The sequence below is a fragment of the Erinaceus europaeus genome, chromosome 14, assembly GCF_950295315.1.
Source record: "Erinaceus europaeus chromosome 14, mEriEur2.1, whole genome shotgun sequence".
NCBI lineage: Eukaryota > Metazoa > Chordata > Mammalia > Eulipotyphla > Erinaceidae > Erinaceus > Erinaceus europaeus.
In genome coordinates this window covers 42,825,102-42,843,114 of record NC_080175.1, presented here as the reverse complement: position 1 = coordinate 42,843,114, position 18,013 = coordinate 42,825,102, and the positions used below count along the sequence as shown (strand labels likewise).

Genomic DNA, 18,013 nt, shown 5'->3' with positions numbered 1-18,013 from the left:
AAATTGAAAGGGATAGGGAGATAATAGAGAGGGAGAGAGGGAAGAAGGGAGAGAGAGAACGAGAGAGAGAGAAAGAGAGAGAGAGAGAGAGGCCTGAAACATTTCTTCACTACTTGTGAAGCTTCCCCCCGGCAGGTGGTGACCAAGGACTCGTACCTGGGTCTTTGTACATGGTGACCAGGTGTGCCACAGCCTGGCCCTATCAGCCCCCTCCTTTTTTTTTTTTTTTTTTTTTTAAGATTTATTACATATGAGAGTTTCACACGAGACAGAAAGAAGTGCTGGGGACTGAACTGGGAACCTCAGATGTGCAAGTCCAATGGCCTACCAGTTAAGCTTTCTCCCTAGCTGCCTCATTTTTATTCTTGGTGCTCTCTCATGTTGTTTTGGGGATTCAATCCAGGGCCCCATGCATGGAAGTCCTATAATCTGCACTGAGCCATCTTACTTCCCAGGCCCTGAGGAAAGAATTGACTCTTTCTTTTTTGAGAGTTGGGGGGTGGTGGAAGTTTACCCAGAACACAGCATTAACCTTTCACCTGAACATACCTTATTGTATCTCTCTGGGGGTGGTGTGACTAATTAATGGTGCACCCCACCAACTGCAGGGTTAGTGGGGTGATTCCATCACTGCCTCCCTAGCCCCCACTGCTGACCTTGGGCTGATGGTTGGCCAAGTCTCAGGTTAGGGCCAGTCTGGTGTAGCAGTTAGCTATGTCTGTGTAACAAAGCAGCAGGACATGGAGAGAGGGTGGGGGTGGGGCTGTGGCTGGGGAGGATCACGAGGTTGTGGTCACAGGGAGGTACAGACATGTGACCCAGTGATGGAGAAGGCCCAGCCCCTTGTGCATAGGAAGCCTGGACCCCACTTTGGCTGGTCCCACCTGTGACTGGAAGCAAGGCACACCAGTGGCACCAGTGGCTGGGGAGGGTGGCAGCCTTCCGGGGGCAGCCCCTGCACAGCCCTTTCTGGCACCTTTGGTGAACCCCAATTTTCTCAGCCGGCTGAGAGGTCACCCATTCCCAGGCAAGATGGAAAATCACATCCCACTCAACTGCAGCGGGTCCCCTCTACCAGCTTCTAGAACTGGGAGGTTCTCACGTGCTCCTCCCGCTGGCACCAATTTAAGTGCATTGTCAAGGCCTGAGAAAGCACCAGACACCCCTCCCCCATCACCTCCCCCTCCAGAAGGCCAGTCTTCCCTGACCTGAGCCACTGGTGCTATTAGGACTGGGTGTCTGATGGGGAAAAGGCACCCCCTCTCAGCACCCCCATTCAAGCCCCCTCTTCCCCCCTACCCCCACAACCCGTAGGAAGGCAGGCCTCCCCAGCCCACAGGTGCCATTAGGGTTGGGTGTCTTCTGGGAAAGGCGCCCCCCCTTTCAGTCCCCCATGCAAACTCCCTCCCTGCCTTCCTGCTCCGATCCCTGCCTGGCGCTGCAGCCCAGGCCTAGGGGCACCTCTCTTGGCGGCAGGGCGCAGACGTGATGCATCCGGGGACCCAGGGACCGGGACCCAGCAGGTTCGAGTCCGGCCTGGGGTGCAGGGCTGCTTGCCGGCGTGGGCGGTGCCGGGGGCGGGGTCGGGGGGTCGAGGGAGTGGGGGTGGGGGGGCAGTGAGGTAATTTCCGCGATCAGGCGTCAGAGCTTTGAGTCACCCCCGGGGCAGAATCGAAAGTAATCTCGGGGAGGGGCGGGTGCGGGGTGCGGCCGATGGGTAGCCGAGCGGCAGGCGGCAGGACCCGGAGCGCGCACGGTAAGCGCAGCGGACGGGGGTCCCGCATCCGGCCGGGCCTCCCCGGGCCCCGCGACGGACAGGCGAAGGGGGGGCGGTGGCGGGAGGCCGGGCGGGGGTGCAAGCCGAGTGGGGAGACCCGGAAGTCCAGGGACCCCTAGAGGCTGGGGTGCTGATTCAGCGCCTGCGGGGGACCCCGGCACCCTTCGGCCCCGCATCGGCGCAACCTGGGCCCGCCACCCGCCGTCCTGGGGGAGGAGCCGGGTCCCAGGGCCTGAGGGGGACCCCGAGCCCTTTCTCGCGTCCCTCCGGCTCCCCGGGCTGTTTTAGGGAACCAGCGGGGTGTGGGGTCCCTATCCCCCAGCGTGGGGTCTCTCCCAACGTCTCCCCGGGGTAGTCCGCTCCAATCACAGCCCTTCACTGCAGTCTCCGTGCTTCCCCCGAAGTTTCCCTTCAAAGTTCCCTTCCCACCCGGTCAGCCCTGCTGGCCACCTCTTCCCTTGGGCGACCCAGCTGGGCCGGGGCTCCCCCTGCACCCCAGATGCAGCTCTGGCGCATAGCCCTAATTTCATCCCTGCAGGGTGCCGCCCCGTGTGCTCTTCCCCCCCCCCAGTCCAAATGAGGCACAGAAGTGGGGAGGGGCAGCCGTCCCGGGGGTCCACTGTTGCTTCTCAGAACTCAGAATGCTGGGCCTTTAGAAGTCAGGAGCCTGAGAGGCCTTGGGATGCAAGGACCCAGGAGGTGGGGGTACAAGGGGCACCCTCCAGCTCACATCTGCCTGTGTAGCACAGGCCACTGTCCCCCAGGGTCAGCCCTTTGGGGCAGGGGCTGAAGCCCCCTCAGAAGGGGAGGGCCAGACCGGGAGAGGCAACAGTGTGTAAGGCCTTGGAACATGAGGCCCTGAGCTGGAGCCCTGCATTGCATGTGCCACAGTGATGCTTCTCTCTCTCTTGAAAATAAACAAATCTAAAAATGAGAGGTCTCTCAAAAGGGGAGGGTGTGTTTGGGTGAAAGTCACCTCTGTCTGATGCCCAAAGTCTGGACTGACCCTGATCCTTGCCCCTCCCACGCAGACTGCACCTTGGGGCTGAGCTGACCATCTGAGCTGAGCCCAGGAGCCCCCAGGATGCAGCCCCCGCGTGTGCGGCCAGCACCCAGGATGTTGGCCGCACCCAGGTGCAGCCCTATGCCCTCTGGCCCCATGACCACCCCTAAGGAACCCAACCTGGCCAGACTGTGCGCCCAGGTGGACCTGCGCCTGGCGTGTTCCCGCTGCACCCAGCGCCTTAACGAGAGCACCTACCTCCTGCGTGCTGTGGAGCACAGCTGTCCCCGTGAGATCATGTTGGCCCGCTGCAAGCAGACTGCACCTAGCCAGGCCTGGCGCAAGGTGGACCGGAGGCCTGGCTTCCCTCGGCCTGCCCGCTATGAGGTCTGTCGCTACTACCGCCCAGGGCTGGGCTGCCGGCGCCACCGAAACCAGTGCACCTTTGCCCGCAGCCCCGAGGAGGCGCTGGTTTGGACATTTGAGCGGGAGCATGGGGTCCCACAGCTGTGGGTGAAGGCTGCGCTGCAGGGTGGTGGGCCCCAGGCCCAGGTACAGGCCCCAGCTGATGCCATCCTTGCTGATTTTGGTGGCCGCTTCCAGCTGCTTTGCACCCACTGTTTCCGGCGCTGCCCACCGCGCCTCTGTCCCATGGATGCCCGGGGCCACTGTCCCACTCACAGGTCTGGGCCCTCTCTCTTGGCCCATGTGAGCACTGAGGGCTGCCGGAAGCAGCAGGTCTTAGAGGTGCGGCCTCGGCCCCAGTACCGCCAGCCACTGGCCTACTGCAGGTTCGTGCGCCGAGGCTGGCCCTGCCGGCATGGAGCGTCACGTTGCCAGTATGCCCACAGTGAAGTGGAGATGGCTGTGTGGGAGGCTGAACTGCTGGGTGGGCTGCAGCGGAGGGACCTGCTGGTGCGCCCTGCCCCAGAGCCAGATGGGCCCTCTGCCCTCCGTGACCAGCCCCCCGAGGCCCGGCTGTACTGCCACGCCTGCCTGGTGGCCTGTGACTCCCAGGAGGCTTTTGAGAACCACTGCTCATCTGTGGAGCACTCCCAGATGGTGACTGCGGACCACAGCACAGTCTGGGAGCACCGTAGCCCACCCACAGGGCTCTCCATCTTCGAGCTCTGTCCCAGGTAGGGTTTGGGGCCAGGAGTGGGTGGGGAGGGGTCATCACCCTCAGTCAGATTCAGGGACTCACTGTCCCCCACCCCCACTGTGTGATAAGCCAGCATCTCACCAGCTTCCAGGGACCCACTTGGGATGTGAGCAGGACACCCATAGAGCTGCCCTCTGTGTGTTAACCCTGGGGCAGGGCTGGAGGAGTCCCCACTGCCTACACTGCTCTTCCCATTTCTGCTTGCATCCCACACAGTAGGGGCTGGGTTGGGCTGGGCTGGGGGCCCTGCATGACTGCTACTCCCACCCCCAGGCCTGAGTTCTGCGAGTACGGGTCCACCTGTACCAGGGCGCACTCTCAGCAGGAGCTCCGAGAGTGGGTCCAGCGGGCACGGGCCACACAGCTGTGGGAACGGGAGGCCTGGCGGGAGGGACTGATGCCCTACCAGGCGCGGTTGCTGGCCGAATACCAGCGCAGCAGCAGTGAGGTCCTGGTGGTAAGTGGGGCCAAGGGGTCTGGGGTGGCTGGGGTGGGGCAGGATGGGGGCTAGCTGGGAATCCGGCTGAAGACCAGGCTTCTGCTGTGCAGCTGGCTGAGGCTGTCGATGGCGTAACTGTCACCTGCGAACAGCCCCTGACACATTGTGACCAGGAGAAGCAGACCCAGCACAGCTGGACCTTTATCCTCCACTCTGAGGTGAGGGCAGGGCTGGCACCTGTCCCCAGTGCTGTACCACTGTGTGTGTGTGTGTGTGTGTGTTGGGGGTTTGGGGACCCAGCTGGCCAGCACCCCGTGCTCAGTAATTTTCTACTACTCTGTCCATATTGCTCAGCTTGATGTTCATGGGGGTGGGGGATGGGGGAAAACTGCTTGGTGGCTTGAAAATTGGGATTGATAGAGATGCAACGCTAGGCCGGGAGACAGGTGGATGTTCAGCCTGAACTCTGTGGGTGGGGGCAGGGCAGGATCCCTCACCACCCACTCTTCCCTCCAGGAGCCCCTGCTGCACGTGGCCCTGCTCAGGCAGGAGCCAGGAGCAGCCTTCTGGCTGGAGGCCCCCTCTCTGCCTGTGGGCCAGCTCTATGCACAGGGGGAGCGCTTCCAGGTGCCAGGCATCCCCTCCAAGTTCCAGGTGGGCGTGCGGGCACAGAGTGCCTCCTTCGGTAGCTTTGAGCAGTGGGTGGTGTTTGACTTTGGCCGCCGGCCGGCACTGCTACAGAAGCTGGGGCTACAGCTGGGGCAGGTGCACTGCCCAGAGCTTGGGGGGCCACCAGTGGCTAGTCGGCACGAGGAGCTGGAGCGCTGGCACACTGGCAACCGCCACGTGGTACCCTGTGTGGAGCGGACACCCGAGCAGGTGGCCCTGATGGCCCGGTACAAGGTGCCTGCACTGGCCCTGGACTTTAGCCTCAGCAGCCCCGGCCCAGGGCCCGTGTCTCGGGCCAACTACCGGCAGAGGATGCACCAATTTCTCTATGAGGAGGAGGCTGCCCGGCAGCAGCTGGTGGCCAGGTGAGTGAGAATGGCTAGTGGGCAGGGCCATCAGGAGGAGCCCGAGTGGCTGACTTGTGTCCCCCATCCAGGATGAACCTGCGTGGGCCTGTGCCTCTGAAAATGGCTCTGCAGACACCCGCCCTGGGCATGCTGTTCCCGCTGCCTGGCGCACTCTACGCTGAGGTACCCATCCCCTCTTCCCTGACGCCAGATACCGACCTGGGCTTCCTGTTAGCACGGGACGTCAGCACAGCCCTGGTGGGCCCAGCACCGGCGCCTGATGACACAGTGTTTGAGGCACGGCTGGAGAGCCAGGCCAGCTCAGAGCGGGCGCTGTGGCTGCAGCTGCCGGCGCGCTGCTGCGAGGCACTGGGGTTGCAGCCTGACACCAGCCCTGTCCTGGAGGTGCAGTTCCAGATCGACCCGATAGCCTTCCGCCTCTGGCACCAGGCGGTGGATGCGCTGCTGGAGGAGCGGCTGGTGGTGCCGGACCTGGCGGCCTGCGCCCTGCCACGCCCGCTACCCACCCCACCCGTGCTGCATGGCAACCGCAAGCAGAAGCTGGCTGTGGCCTTTGTGGCGGGCAGCAGCCCCAGCAGCACATGGCCTGTGGCCCCGCTGCTCATCTATGGCCCCTTTGGCACTGGCAAGACCTACACGCTGGCCATGGCCTCGCTCGAGGTCATCCGGCAGCCTGGAACCAAGGTGCTCATCTGCACGCATACCAACAGGTGAGCCAGATCACCCAGCTGCATCCCTACCTCCCCTTAGGCTACTGTGATGGGTCAGCCCCCTCAACTCCCCCTACACCCCCAGAGCAGAAGGGGGTGAGTTTCAGGGCTCCAGCTGCTTCCCAGACCTAGGTGACCAAAGCCACCCAGCTGTAGACACAGCAGAACCCACCCAGGTTGCATCTTGAGCTGCAACGTGCGATCAGCCAACCCCAGGCTCAGCCCTGGTCACTTGGGCCCCTCATGCAATGTTGGGTGGTCCTGAGCTGGAGGGACAGGGGCCTTCAGTTCTCCAGGCCTGGTGTGTGGTGCTCTAGGGGTTGGATGTGCTCCTCGGGAGAGACGAGGACCCATAGGGGATTGTGGGCATCAACACTGCCTGGCCCATCAGCCAGGAGGAGGAGGCATGTGTTGTTTTTGGAGAAACTTAGACTGTATTCACCGTAAAGTTGCCTCTTGGCCCATGTGATTTTATGTTATTTTCCCTTTTTTTTTTTTTTTTCCATTTTCATCAGGGTTGTAGCTGGGGCATGGAACTTGCATGATAAATCCATTGCTCCCAGTGGCTATATTTCTCCTTTTTTCTTTTTGATAGAAGAAGAGAGAAATTGAAAGGGTAGGGGAAGATACAGAGGGAGAGACACCTGCAGATCTGCTTCACTATTCCTGAAGCTTCCTCCCTATAGGTGGGGGCCAGAGGCTTGAACCAGGGTCCTTGCACATGGTAACATGTACACTCAACTTGGTGTGCCACTGCCCCCCCATGTAATTTTTCCCCACTTTATTGGAGGTAGTTAATGGTTTACATAACAGTTGTTGATATCTGCCATGTGATTTTATTTTATTTTATTTTTGTGTGGTGATAGGGGTAAATTTAGGGCCTCATGCGTGTGTGATATATCACTGAACAGCTTCTTAAGTCTAGCCTTTTCAAGATTCAATTTATTTACTGCAAGAGAGAGAGTGGAGTCAGAGCACCACTCTGGCACATATAGTGCCAGGGGCTCGAACTTCAGACATTCAAGTCCAGTGCTTTTCCATTGGGGCAATTTCCCCAGCTGTCCATCTGCCATTCTTTATTTTAGAGGGGAGAGAGCGAGAGACATCTTACTACTGCTCCACCATCCATGCAGCTTGCTTGTGCTGTCTGTGGTGCTGGGTGAGCCATCTCCTGTCCAAGGTTGATAGGATCATCTTACTGCCCACTGCTCAGGCACAGGGTCTCCTCATCTCTGCCACAAGGGCTGGTCACCTCCCTCACCCCTCTCCATGGGAAAGGGCTCTGGAGAACCTGGGGTTCCTCATGGCATATGGACCCTGGACATCATATGACTGTGGGCAAGGCTTTGCCCAACCTGGTAGTACTCTGCTCACCCCAACTCACCCCAACTGGTATCAGGGCTCCCCCCCCACAACCTTTGCCCCCTTGAAAGCCAGCCAGGAGCAGAGTTCGGGGTCAACCTCAGCCTTGAGGCATCTGAGCTGTTCTGGGCTTCCTGTGTGCCCCCTGCTCTTCCTCTTTTCTTTGCCACATGGCTGCCCTCCTGCCTCATCCAGGAAGCCCTCCCTGACTACCCTGCTGCTCTGTGAACCTGCCTGGTCTCCTTGTCGAGTCTGACCTTCCTTTGTTTCTCTTTGTGTCTGTGCCCCCCCTTTGCCATTTATGCTCCTTGCATGGGGACAGGATAGGAGTCGGTTTGCCTTATTTGAACCCGGCGGCACACAGTAGGTACTTCGCAGAGAGCTGCCAAGCCTCCATGTGCCCCTTTCTTCCCCCCTCAGTGCAGCTGACATCTACATCCAGGAGCACTTTCACGGGTATGTGAGCAGTGGGCACCCTGAGGCCGCCCCGCTGCGCGTGATGTACGTGGATCGGCCATTGAACCAGACTGATGCAGCCACACTGCAGTACTGCTGCTTGACTGAGGACCGCCGGGCCTTCAGGCCACCCAGCATGGCTGAGCTGGAGCAACACCGCATCGTGGTCACCACCACTTCGCAGGCCCGTGAGCTCCGGGTGCCAGCTGGCTTCTTCTCTCACATCTTCATTGATGAGGCAGCCCAGATGCTGGAGTGTGAGGCACTGATCCCGCTGAGCTATGCCACGTCCGGCACACGTCTGGTGCTGGCGGGCGACCACATGCAGGTCACGCCACGCCTGTTCAGCGTGTCTCGGGCCCAGGCACCCAGCCACACGCTGCTGCACAGGCTCTTCCACCACTACCAGCGACATGGGCTGGAGGCCGCTCAGCACAGCCGCATTGTCTTCCACGAGAACTACCGCTCCACTGATGCCATCATACGCTTCGTCTCCCGCCACTTCTATGTGGCCAAGGGCGATCCCATCCATGCCAGCGGCAAGGTGCCCCGCCACCCGCAACTCCACCCACTGATGTTCTGCCATGTGGCGGGTGTGCCTGAGCGTGACATGTCCCTGACGTCCTGGATCAATGTGGCCGAGGTCGCCCAGGTGGTGGAGAAGGTGCAGGAGGTCTATAGCAGCTGGCCGCGCTGCTGGGGCAGCCGGGAACAGAGGCACATCTGCGCCGTCTCCCATGGTGCCCAGGTGAGCCTCCCCCACTGCCCGGGAAGGTGGGGGGCAGTCCTGCAGCACATGGCCCTGACAGTGCCTCGGTTTACCCTTCTGTGGGAGGAGCTGTGGAATTCATATGCAATTCCAGCTTTGTGATGGGCACCAAACAAAGGCAGGTGACTGGAGGTCACCTGTATCACCTAGGCACAAGGGACCCAGGGAGGGAATACTGGGTGCTGACCCTGTGTGTCCACAGGTGAGTGCACTGAGGCAGGAGCTGCGCAAGAGGGACCTGGGCCAAGTGTCTGTGGGCAGCTTTGAGATCCTGCCAGGTGAGTGAGGATGCTGGGTGGGGTGGTGGGGTGGGGTGGCACGCTGCCCCCCCACCAGCCTGACCATGTTCCTCATTCCTGCCCCCCGCAGGGAGGGAGTTCCGTGTGGTGGTGCTGAGCACCGTGCACACCCACCGCAGCCTGGAGGGGCCTGGCACACCCACCCCTGAGTTCTTCACGGACTCCCGTGTGCTTAACACCGTCATGACACGCGCCCAGTCCCTGGTGGTGGCTGTAGGGGATGCAGTGGCCCTCTGCTCCTATGGGGCCTGCAGCAAGCTGTGGAAGAGCTTCATCCGGGAGTGTAGTGAGCACCGCAGCATGAGCCCTGAGGACCTGAGCCTGGAGCAGATAGAGGAGAGCGTGCTGGAGAGACAGCGCTGGGCTCAAAGGCAGAATGGCCGGCGGCCCAGGCCCCTCCAGGCTGAGGGCTCTGGGAACCTGGCTCCGGAGGATGGGCAAGCCAGGGAGCAGGCCTTGGCCAAGACCCCTGTTACGTTGGTCAGGGCCCCAGCTGTGGGGGAGGAGGATGGGCAGACAGTGGAGGCCAGGGCTGGCATAGGCAGCAAGTGTCTAGCTTTGTCTGAGAACCCAGAGGGCAGGCCGCCTACAGGCCCTGAAGACCCAGAGGACCCAGAGGACACAGAAGACTCAGAGTCCAACTTCTGGCTGTCAGATGGGGAGCTGGATGCTGATGATGCCATCCTGCAGGAGCTGCTGGACGAGAGCCGCAATGTGGTGGTGACTGTGACGGAGGACGGGCTGCTGGACACGGTGGCCAGGCCGGTGTCCCCAAAGCAAGCCCGGCAGTATGTGAACCGGCCCCCAAGTGAACTCCGGATGCTGCTCCGTACAGAGCCAGTACTGCACCATCGCTGCTCCTTCGTGCAGGAGACCTTCGATCGGGCCACAGCAGTGCCGTTAGACGACACGGGCTGTGGGCCCATCCAGGTGCGCGGCCGCCTGCACTGTGGCATGGCCTTCTCAGGGGATGAGGTGCTCGTCCGGCTCCTGGGCAGGCCTCCCGGGAACAGGGCCTCTGAGGGGCGGCCCCAGGGACGTGTGGTGGGCGTGCTCCGGAGGCGTCGACAGGAGCTGGTATTTGTGTGCCGCATGGATGAGTGGGACTCCCGCATCATGACTCCCATTGATGGCTCTGTCACCAAAATCTTTGTGGCAGAGCTCAAGGACCCACAACAGGTGCCCATCCACTGCCTGCGGGCTGGCCGGCTGCAGCGGGTGGGCTTTGAGCACCTGGCACCTGAGCACCGCCGCAACCGGCTCTTTCTGGTGCGTGTGGTCCTATGGCGTGAGCGCTTCTACTACCCTCTGGGCATCGTCCTGGAGGTGCTGCCTGAGGCCTCCACCTGGGAGCATGGGCTGCATGCCCTGGACCTGGAGTATGGCCTGACAGCCATAGCCAAGCCCGACCCTGCCACCATCACCAAGGCTGTACAGAAGTTCCGAGCAGAGCTGGAGCACGCACCTCACACCCGAGAGGACTGCCGCACCTTCCTGACCTTCACCGTGGACCCCCAGGGCGCCTACAACTTGGATGATGCCATTAGCGTGCGGGACCTGGGCCCCCGCTATGAGGTAGCCGTGCACATCACCGATGTGGCCAGCCTGCTCCCCAGGGATGGGCCACTGGATGTGGAGGCCCGCCGGCGGGGCACTGCCTACTATGCCCCCGACCGTGAGCCAGTGCCCCTGCTGCCTCCTGGCCTCAGCCGGGACGTGCTCAGCCTCCTGCCTGGCCAGGACCGCCTGGCCATCTCCCTCTTCCTCACCATGGAGAAGGGTAGTGACCAGCTCAAGGGCCTGCGCTTCTTCCCCTCCGTGGTCCGCTCTGACCGCCAGCTGACCTATGAGGAGGCCGAATGCATCATCCGGGCGCACCCAGGTGCAGGCCTGGAGCTGCCCTCCCGCCTGGACTCGCTGGACGCCTGTGTGGTGACTGCCTGCTACTGCTCCCGAGTGCTGCGCCAGCGCCGCCTACAGGAGGGTTGTCTGTATGAACAGCCCGATGAGGACAGTGCGCTTGGCTTCCGCCAGGCCCATGTCATGGTGCAGGAGTTCATGATCCAGTTCAACAGCCAGGTGGCTGAGTTCCTGGTGAGCCATGCTAGCACGCAGAGGGTCACACCACTGCGGTGGCAGCCCGCTCCTAGCACCCGACAGCTGGAGGCCCTGCGGGAGAAGCACAGGGAGCTGGTGCCACTGTCTTTGCACCTGCGGCACCGTTTGCTCAGGGGTGGCCCCGTTGGCCCCCTGGACTCAAGGCTGCACCTGCTGGCCTCTCTCTGGAGGCGGGTGCATCTGGCCGCCCACTCCCAGGACCTGCACCTGCTGGTGGACCTCCTCACCACGGACGATCTGCACCCTGGCCTGGCCCCTGCAGGTCACGACCTCCGCAAGGCTCTGGGGCGCTCCACCTTTGGCCGCTCCAGCCAGGGGGTGTGGCAGCCAGCCACCCACTACTCGCTGCAGGTAGACTGGTACACCTGGTCTTCCTCACCCATCCGCAGGTACCTGGATGTGGTGCTGCAGCGTCAGCTGCTCCTGGCGCTGGGCCGCGGGGGCTCTGCCTATTCCGCCAGGGATGTGGACGGGCTCTGCCAGGACTTCAGCCGCCAGAATGCCCGTGCCCAGAGCTACCAGCGCAGGGCCCACAGCCTGCGCCTGGCCACGCAGCTCAGGGCCCAGCCCCAGGACAAGCTGGGCTTCGTGGTGGATGTAGAGGTGGGTGCCCGCTGCTTCAAGCTGCTCTTCCCAGCTGACAGTGAGGTATTGCCCGACCCCTGCCCTGTGTATTACCGCTTCCTGCAGCTGGCTGAGCACCCACACCCACTGCCTGGCAGGCAGGGCCTGCGGCTCGTATGGCGGCGCCGTGTCTACTCAGTAGAGGATGGCCCATGCCCCCCACTGCCTGGGGTCCTGCTGGATCCACATGGCTGTCTGGTGGATGCCAGGCTTTGGCAGCAGCTGCTGCAACTAGTGGCAGAGCAGCGCTGGCCTGAGGCTGCTGCCCTGGTGCAGAAACAGGACACAGCAGAGCCCCGGCGGCCAGAGCTGGGCTGGGTGCGGCGCAGCCAGTGTGGCCACTTCCTGGAGGTGTCACGAGAGCTGGGGACCGGGGATACATTGCAGGTACAGCTCAGTGCCTCCCTGCAGCGTGGCTTTCTGGCACCCTCACTGCAGCTGTGCACAGTGGCGCCCGGCCTGGGAGTATGCCTGGAGCATGTGGAGCGGCCTGGGGACTGCTTCTCTGGCCGTGTGCCCCAGGCAGGGCGCGAGCGCTGCCGGGACCTGGCAGAGTATGCGCGTGTGTGGGCACCCTTCTGCACCCTGGAGGCAGCCACGGGCGCCGTGGCAGAGAACGAGTCCATCACACTGCGGCATGTGGACATCTGCTGGGATGCGGAGGCTGAGGGGCAGCTGCGGGGCTCCTTTAGCCTGGAGCTCAGCTTTCTGCACCAGCATGGCATCAACATCAGCCTGGACCACTGCTACCTCTGCATCCGGCTGGAGGGGCTGAGGGCCACATCCCCTGAGGGGCAGTCATGGCTGCCAGCAGGTCCGGCCCCGGGCCCTGCCCTTCACATTGACCCTGACACCTACACCTGGGTGGCCCATGGGGTGACAGAGGTTGCTGATGAACTGGAGGGCCAGTTTGGGTCCTGGCAGGTGTACTTCTTCATTCAACACACGGCCATGGAGAGGGTTCCGGAGGAGGTGCTGAGACCAACATCCCGGTTCACTGTGGAGATGCTGCCAAAACAGCTCCCTGACATGTGAGTGCTTGCCTGCCTACCCCAGGGGCTGGATGAGACATGGCTGGGCCCAGCAGTGGGATGAGACTTCCCCAGGCCCCTTTCCTGGGAGGGGGCAGCTGCCAGGGCTGTATCCCTTTCCTTGGAGAGCCCTATTGATATGGTTGTGCCCACCTGTGCCCAGCCGCAAGGAGGAAGCCGTGCACCTGCTGAAGAATGCCTCCTCACTGGTCATCAGCATTGCTCTGGGCCAGCCCATCTGCCTGCCCCCGCAACCCTCTCGGCAACAGTCCTTAGACTTTTCTCGTCAGCGGCCCCCACACAGAGGTAGGCTGCCTGACCTCTCCCTCCACCCTGCTGGCCCAGCCTCTGCTTGCTCCCCCTTCCTCACCTCCCCCCCCGTCCCCACGTCCAGACTCAGGGTAGGTCCACTCCCGTCTTCAGGGGTCCCCAGCAGGTTCCTGGAGCGGCAGAGCTTTGACATCCCTGGAGGCCGCCACAAGCTGAACCCCAGCCAGACCCATGCAGTCCGGGAGGCGCTCAAAAAGCAGTTCACTGTCATCCAGGGCCCACCAGGTGGAGGCAGCCTGGGTGGTGGTGGGGGAGGTTGGCGGAGAACTGCAGCCGCACCAGACTCATCAGCTCTGCCCACAGGCACAGGGAAGACGGTGGTGGGCCTGCACATCGTATTCTGGTTCCACAAGGCCAATGAGGAGCCAGTGAGAGTCAGTGGCGGCGATGGTAATGGGGAGAAGCGGCCCCGGAACCGCTGTGTTTTATACTGTGGGCCGTCCAACAAGTCAGTGGATGTGCTGGCAGGTGAGCTGGGCTGGGGCTGGGGCTGTGCCAGGCAGGCCAGGCCCTCGGGGATGGCCACTCACACCTCCTGGCCCCCAGGGATGCTTCTGAGCAGGACTGCAGAACTGAGGCCCCTCCGCGTGTACGGCGAGCAGGCAGAGGCCACGGAGTTCCCCATGCCAGGTGTAGGGAGCAGAGGCCCGTCCAGGAAGACACCCCGTGAGGGGAGGCCCAACCAGACCCTCAGGTGTAGCCCTGGCCCGTTGGTCCATCTATCTGTGTGGGGGTGGGAAGGGGCCCCCACAGCCCAGGAGGACCTACCTTGGGCCTCATGTAAAAGCACCCCTGTCCCTCCCTGCAGGAACATCAGTTTGCACCACCGGATCCGGCAAGCCTCCAACCCCTACTCGGCATCGGTCAAGGCCTTCGATGCCCGCATGCAGAGTGGAGAGGTCTTTTCCCTGGAGGATCTCAACAAGTGAGTGGCTAGGCCTCTGGCTGGTGAAATAGCTCACTTGAATAGTGCACTGCTTTGTTCTGTGTGTGACCCAGGTTCAAGTCCAGCTCCTGCTGCACTGAAAGAAGCTTTGATGCTATGGTCAGTCTCTCTCTTTCCCTTTCTCTCTTTCTGTCTGCCTCTTTGTCTCTATCTAAATAAATAAATAAATAAAAATTAAAAATAGGGGGTGGGCACACATATGACCACACACAAGGACCTGGGTTCAGGGCCCCAGTCCCCACTTGCAGGGGGATGTTTCATAAATGATAAAGCCATGGTGTACACATCTCTCTCTCTCTTTCTCTCCATCTCTCTCTCTCCTATTCTCTGTCTCCTATTCCCCTCTCAATGTCTCTCTGTCCTGTCAAATAAAATGAAAGGGGCATAAAAGGAGCCAAGAACAGTGGATCCATCATGCAAGCACTGAGCTCTAGTCATAACCCTCATGGCAATAATAAATTAAAAATAATAATAATAAAATAAAAATAAGTAAAGCGGCCAGGCCTCATGGTCATCTCATGCAGGCGGGGGGGCCAGGCAGAGGTCCAGATGAATAGCTGACGTCCCCACTGCAGGTATAAGAGGATCCTGGTGAATGCGAAGAAGTTTGAGCTAAGCCAGCACCAGGTGATCCTGTGCACCTGCTCCTGCGCGGCCTCGGTTGTCCTCAAAAGCCTGAACGTCCGGCAGGTGCTGGTGGATGAGGCGGGCATGGCCACAGAGCCCGAGACCCTCATCCCCCTGGTGAACTTCCCCATGGCTGACAAGGTGAGGCACTGGGCACACCCTCCTCCAGGCTGAGTGCAGAGTGGCAGAGTGGGGGAGGTGGGGGAGGTGGCGGAGTGCCTGGAGGTGTCCGGACTTGCCTGCCTTTCCCTCCAGGTGGTTCTCCTCGGGGACCACAAGCAGCTGCGGCCTGTCGTCAAGAACGAGCAGCTGCAAAACCTCGGGCTGGACCGGTCTCTTTTCGAGAGATACCATAGGGAGGCTTACATGCTGGATATACAGTACCGCATGGTGAGCCCCTTGGCAAGCTCTGTCCCCTTCCTGCTGGTGTCCTACTCTGTGCTGTGCCCCCCTGGGTGGGAGACAGGGTAACCTCCACTGATGCATGGCCTTGCCTTGCAGCATGAGGGGATCTGTGCCTTCCCCTCCATGGAGTTTTATAAGAACCAGCTGAAGACCTGGCAAGGCCTGCAGCGGCAGCCTAGCGTCCTGGGCCACGCAGGCAAGAACAGCTGCCCTGTTATCTTTGGCTACGTGCAGGGCCACGAGCAGAGCCTGCTGGTGTCCACGGATGAAGGGAACGAGAACTCCAAGGCCAACCCGGAGGAGGTGGCAGAGGTGGTGGGTGTTAGCTTGACCATAGGGTCCCTGTGGCCATGGGATCCCTGGAGGGCAAGGTGGGTGCAGGAGCAGCGGCCAGGGCAGCCCCATACACAAATATCCCCTGGGTCCGGCAGGTACGCATCGCCAAACAGCTGACCCTGGGCAAGACAGTTGAGCCCAAGGATGTGGCCGTCCTCACGCCCTACAATGCACAGGCCGCGGAGATCAGCAAGGCCCTGACCAAAGCCGGCGTGCAGGGAGTGACGGTGTGCTCTATCACCAAAAGCCAAGGTGAGGGACTAAGGGCAGGGGATGTCAGGGGATGTCAGGGCAGTGAGGGAAGGCACCCCAACCCCTCCGCAGAATCCCCTCCCCCAGGAAGTAGCCCCCCTCACATTGCTCCCCTCCACACCCCGCAGGCAGCGAGTGGCGCTATGTTCTGGTCAGCACAGTTCGCTCCTGCCCAGAGAGCGACATGGACCAGCGGCCCACGAAGGGCTGGCTAAAGAAGTTTCTGGGCTTTGTGGTGGACCCCAACCAAGTGAACGTGGCTATCACTCGGGCCCAGGAGGGGCTCTGCCTCATTGGTGAGGGCTGCTCAGGGGACAGACTGGCTACTGCCAGGCAGGGCTGTGGAGGAGAGGCCTCTGCGGGGTGCAGGACTACTGCTCAGGGGGCGGGCTACTGTGTGTGGGGGGCATGTTCCTGGGGAGGGGCTGCTGGGCTGCTCCTAAGGGTGGGTTGCTTGTGGGGGCGGAGCTGCTCCTAGGGGCGGGGTTCTTCCCGCCCTTCCCGCTCCTAGGGGCGGGGTTCTTCCCTGAGTGAGAGGCTGCTCTTGGACGCCTGGGCCTTGGGGCTGGGAACTGTTCCTGGGGGCATGGGGTCCTACTTGGAAGCGGGGTTTGTCCCTGGAGGAGGGCCTATTCCTGAAGGCGGGTGGCCTTTCCTGGGGGCCGGGTTCCTCTCTGAGTTGGGCTGTGTCTGAAGGTGGGGTTCCTTCCAGGGGTGCGGCTGATTGGGATGGGGTTGCCTCGCTGTGGCATAGCTGGGGGCCCCCTCCCTGGAGGCAGCCTGGCAGCTGAGGTTAGGCTGGAGCTGAACTCCACTGCCTCCTCCCCATGTAGGTGACCACCTCCTCCTGCGCTGCTGCCCGCTCTGGAGTCGGCTTCTGGACTTCTGCCAGGCCCAGCGGAGCTTGGTACCAGCAAGCCAGGTGCGCGTTCACAGGAAGCCTTTGTGAAAAGTCCACTTCTGCACCAGTGGGCCCCGGGGGATTGGCGGCCTCCCTCTGCCGCTGTCTTGGCGACCCCACTCAGTGGGATCCCACGTGCCTTCGGTGGTCATCTGGCCACCTCCTTGGCCGGCCAGGGTGGGGGAGGCCCGCCACGGTTGTGCAGTGTCCACTGCCTTTTGGTGTCTCTGGGAAGGTCTGAGAAGTTGAGGCTGCTCCTTGATCTGTGGACACCATCCTGGACCAGACTGGATGCTGCCCCGTGGAACTCAGCTTTATTTTCTACTTGGAAATACATCAAGCCAGTGTCTTTTTTTTTTTTTTTCTCCCCTGGAATGGGATCCACAGCCCAGGCTCAGGGCAAGAGGTCTCCCTGGATGAGGGATTCTTTTCTCTGCCACCACAGCCCCATCTGGCTTGGGGACCATGGCCCTGTGTCCTCCAGGGGCCTCCCTAGCAGGAGAGGCAGCTCAGAACCCTATGCCCACACCACCCCCCCTCAATGTTCCGGGCCTGCTCGTGCAATACTTCCTGGGGTGTGGGGGTGTCTGGGATGGAGGCAACCCTGCACTGATGCCTTGTGATTCCACCCTGAGCTCTGCAGATCCTGGACCCTGAAGCCTGGTTATCAGGGCCCCAGGGACAGCCTGTCTGGGTATCTCTGCAGGGTGCATTGTGTCCTGCCTTCATTCTGGCCCCTACCCCCAGCCTGAGTCTCTGTGATCCTAAAAGTGTGACTCCGCTCTGTGCAGTACTCTCTCCCCCCCACCTGGGGGCGCTGCAGGCACCATGTTAATTCCCAGAGGGAATCTGCTCCCCCTGGCTGCTCTGCATGGGAGTCGTGGCAGTGTCTGATGCTGATGTTTTCTACAAATCATATTTCTACATTCCATTTTTAAAATCTTTTCTTAGACTCTGTATTATATGATTAAATGTTAATTTTATTATCAAGACCACTCTGCTTTCACTTTAGGGTATCTTGACGTTTGACTAGGGATCACACTGGGTGGGGTTAGGGGGAGGCTCCACTTGCTTTAGGGTTAAAAAGTGACTGCCAGGAGTCGGGCGTTAGCACAGCAGGTGAAGCGCACGTGGCACAAAGCGCAAGGACCGGCGGGAGGATCCCGGTTCGAGCACCCGGCTCCCCACCTGCAGGGGAATCACTTCACAAGTGGTGAAGCAAGTCTGCAGGTGTCTATCCTTCTCTCCCTCTCTCTGTCTTCCCCTCCTCTTTCCATTTCTCTCTGTCCTCTCTTAACAGTGATGGCATCAATAACAACAACAATAATAACTACAACAATGATAAAAACAAGGGCAACAAAAGGCAAAATAAATAAAATATTTTTTAAAAAGTGACCGTCATCGGGAGTCAGGCGGTAGCGCAGTGGGT

General features: G+C 61.1%; 1 protein-coding gene across 3 annotated transcripts; it reads left to right on the top strand.

Annotated features, from left to right (window-relative positions):
- Nucleotides 1-1,610: 1,610 nt before the first annotated feature.
- On the top strand, nucleotides 1,611-17,574 carry HELZ2 (helicase with zinc finger 2). 3 transcript variants are annotated; one of them, XM_016188722.2, is made up of 20 exons: nucleotides 1,611-1,756; nucleotides 2,809-3,919; nucleotides 4,216-4,399; nucleotides 4,492-4,599; nucleotides 4,898-5,415; nucleotides 5,487-6,128; nucleotides 7,911-8,694; nucleotides 8,918-8,993; nucleotides 9,085-12,787; nucleotides 12,951-13,093; nucleotides 13,211-13,342; nucleotides 13,421-13,585; nucleotides 13,664-13,811; nucleotides 13,926-14,042; nucleotides 14,639-14,831; nucleotides 14,946-15,080; nucleotides 15,192-15,410; nucleotides 15,527-15,683; nucleotides 15,812-15,979; nucleotides 16,517-17,574. In XM_016188722.2, exons 2-20 carry the CDS (start codon nucleotides 2,862-2,864, stop codon nucleotides 16,630-16,632), a joined length of 8,766 nt encoding a protein of 2,921 aa, XP_016044208.2. In that variant the 5' UTR covers nucleotides 1,611-1,756; nucleotides 2,809-2,861; the 3' UTR covers nucleotides 16,633-17,574. The 3 variants fall into 3 exon arrangements, with proteins under 3 accessions (XP_016044208.2, XP_060027607.1, XP_060027608.1); XM_060171625.1 differs by adding an exon at nucleotides 2,316-2,476 and having other exon boundaries at nucleotides 1,637-1,756; nucleotides 13,664-14,042; XM_060171624.1 differs by having other exon boundaries at nucleotides 13,664-14,042.
- The last annotated feature ends 439 nt before the right edge of the window (nucleotides 17,575-18,013 follow it).

Coding starts and splice junctions, on each gene's coding strand:
- HELZ2 (XM_060171624.1), top strand. CDS start 2,862: ATGCAGCCCCCGCGTGTGCGGCCAGCACCCAGGATGTTGGCCGCACCC. Junction 12,788..12,950: donor CCAAAACAGCTCCCTGACAT/GTGAGTGCTTGC, acceptor ACCTGTGCCCAG/CCGCAAGGAGGAAGCCGTGC. Junction 15,411..15,526: donor CGGAGGAGGTGGCAGAGGTG/GTGGGTGTTAGC, acceptor TGGGTCCGGCAG/GTACGCATCGCCAAACAGCT.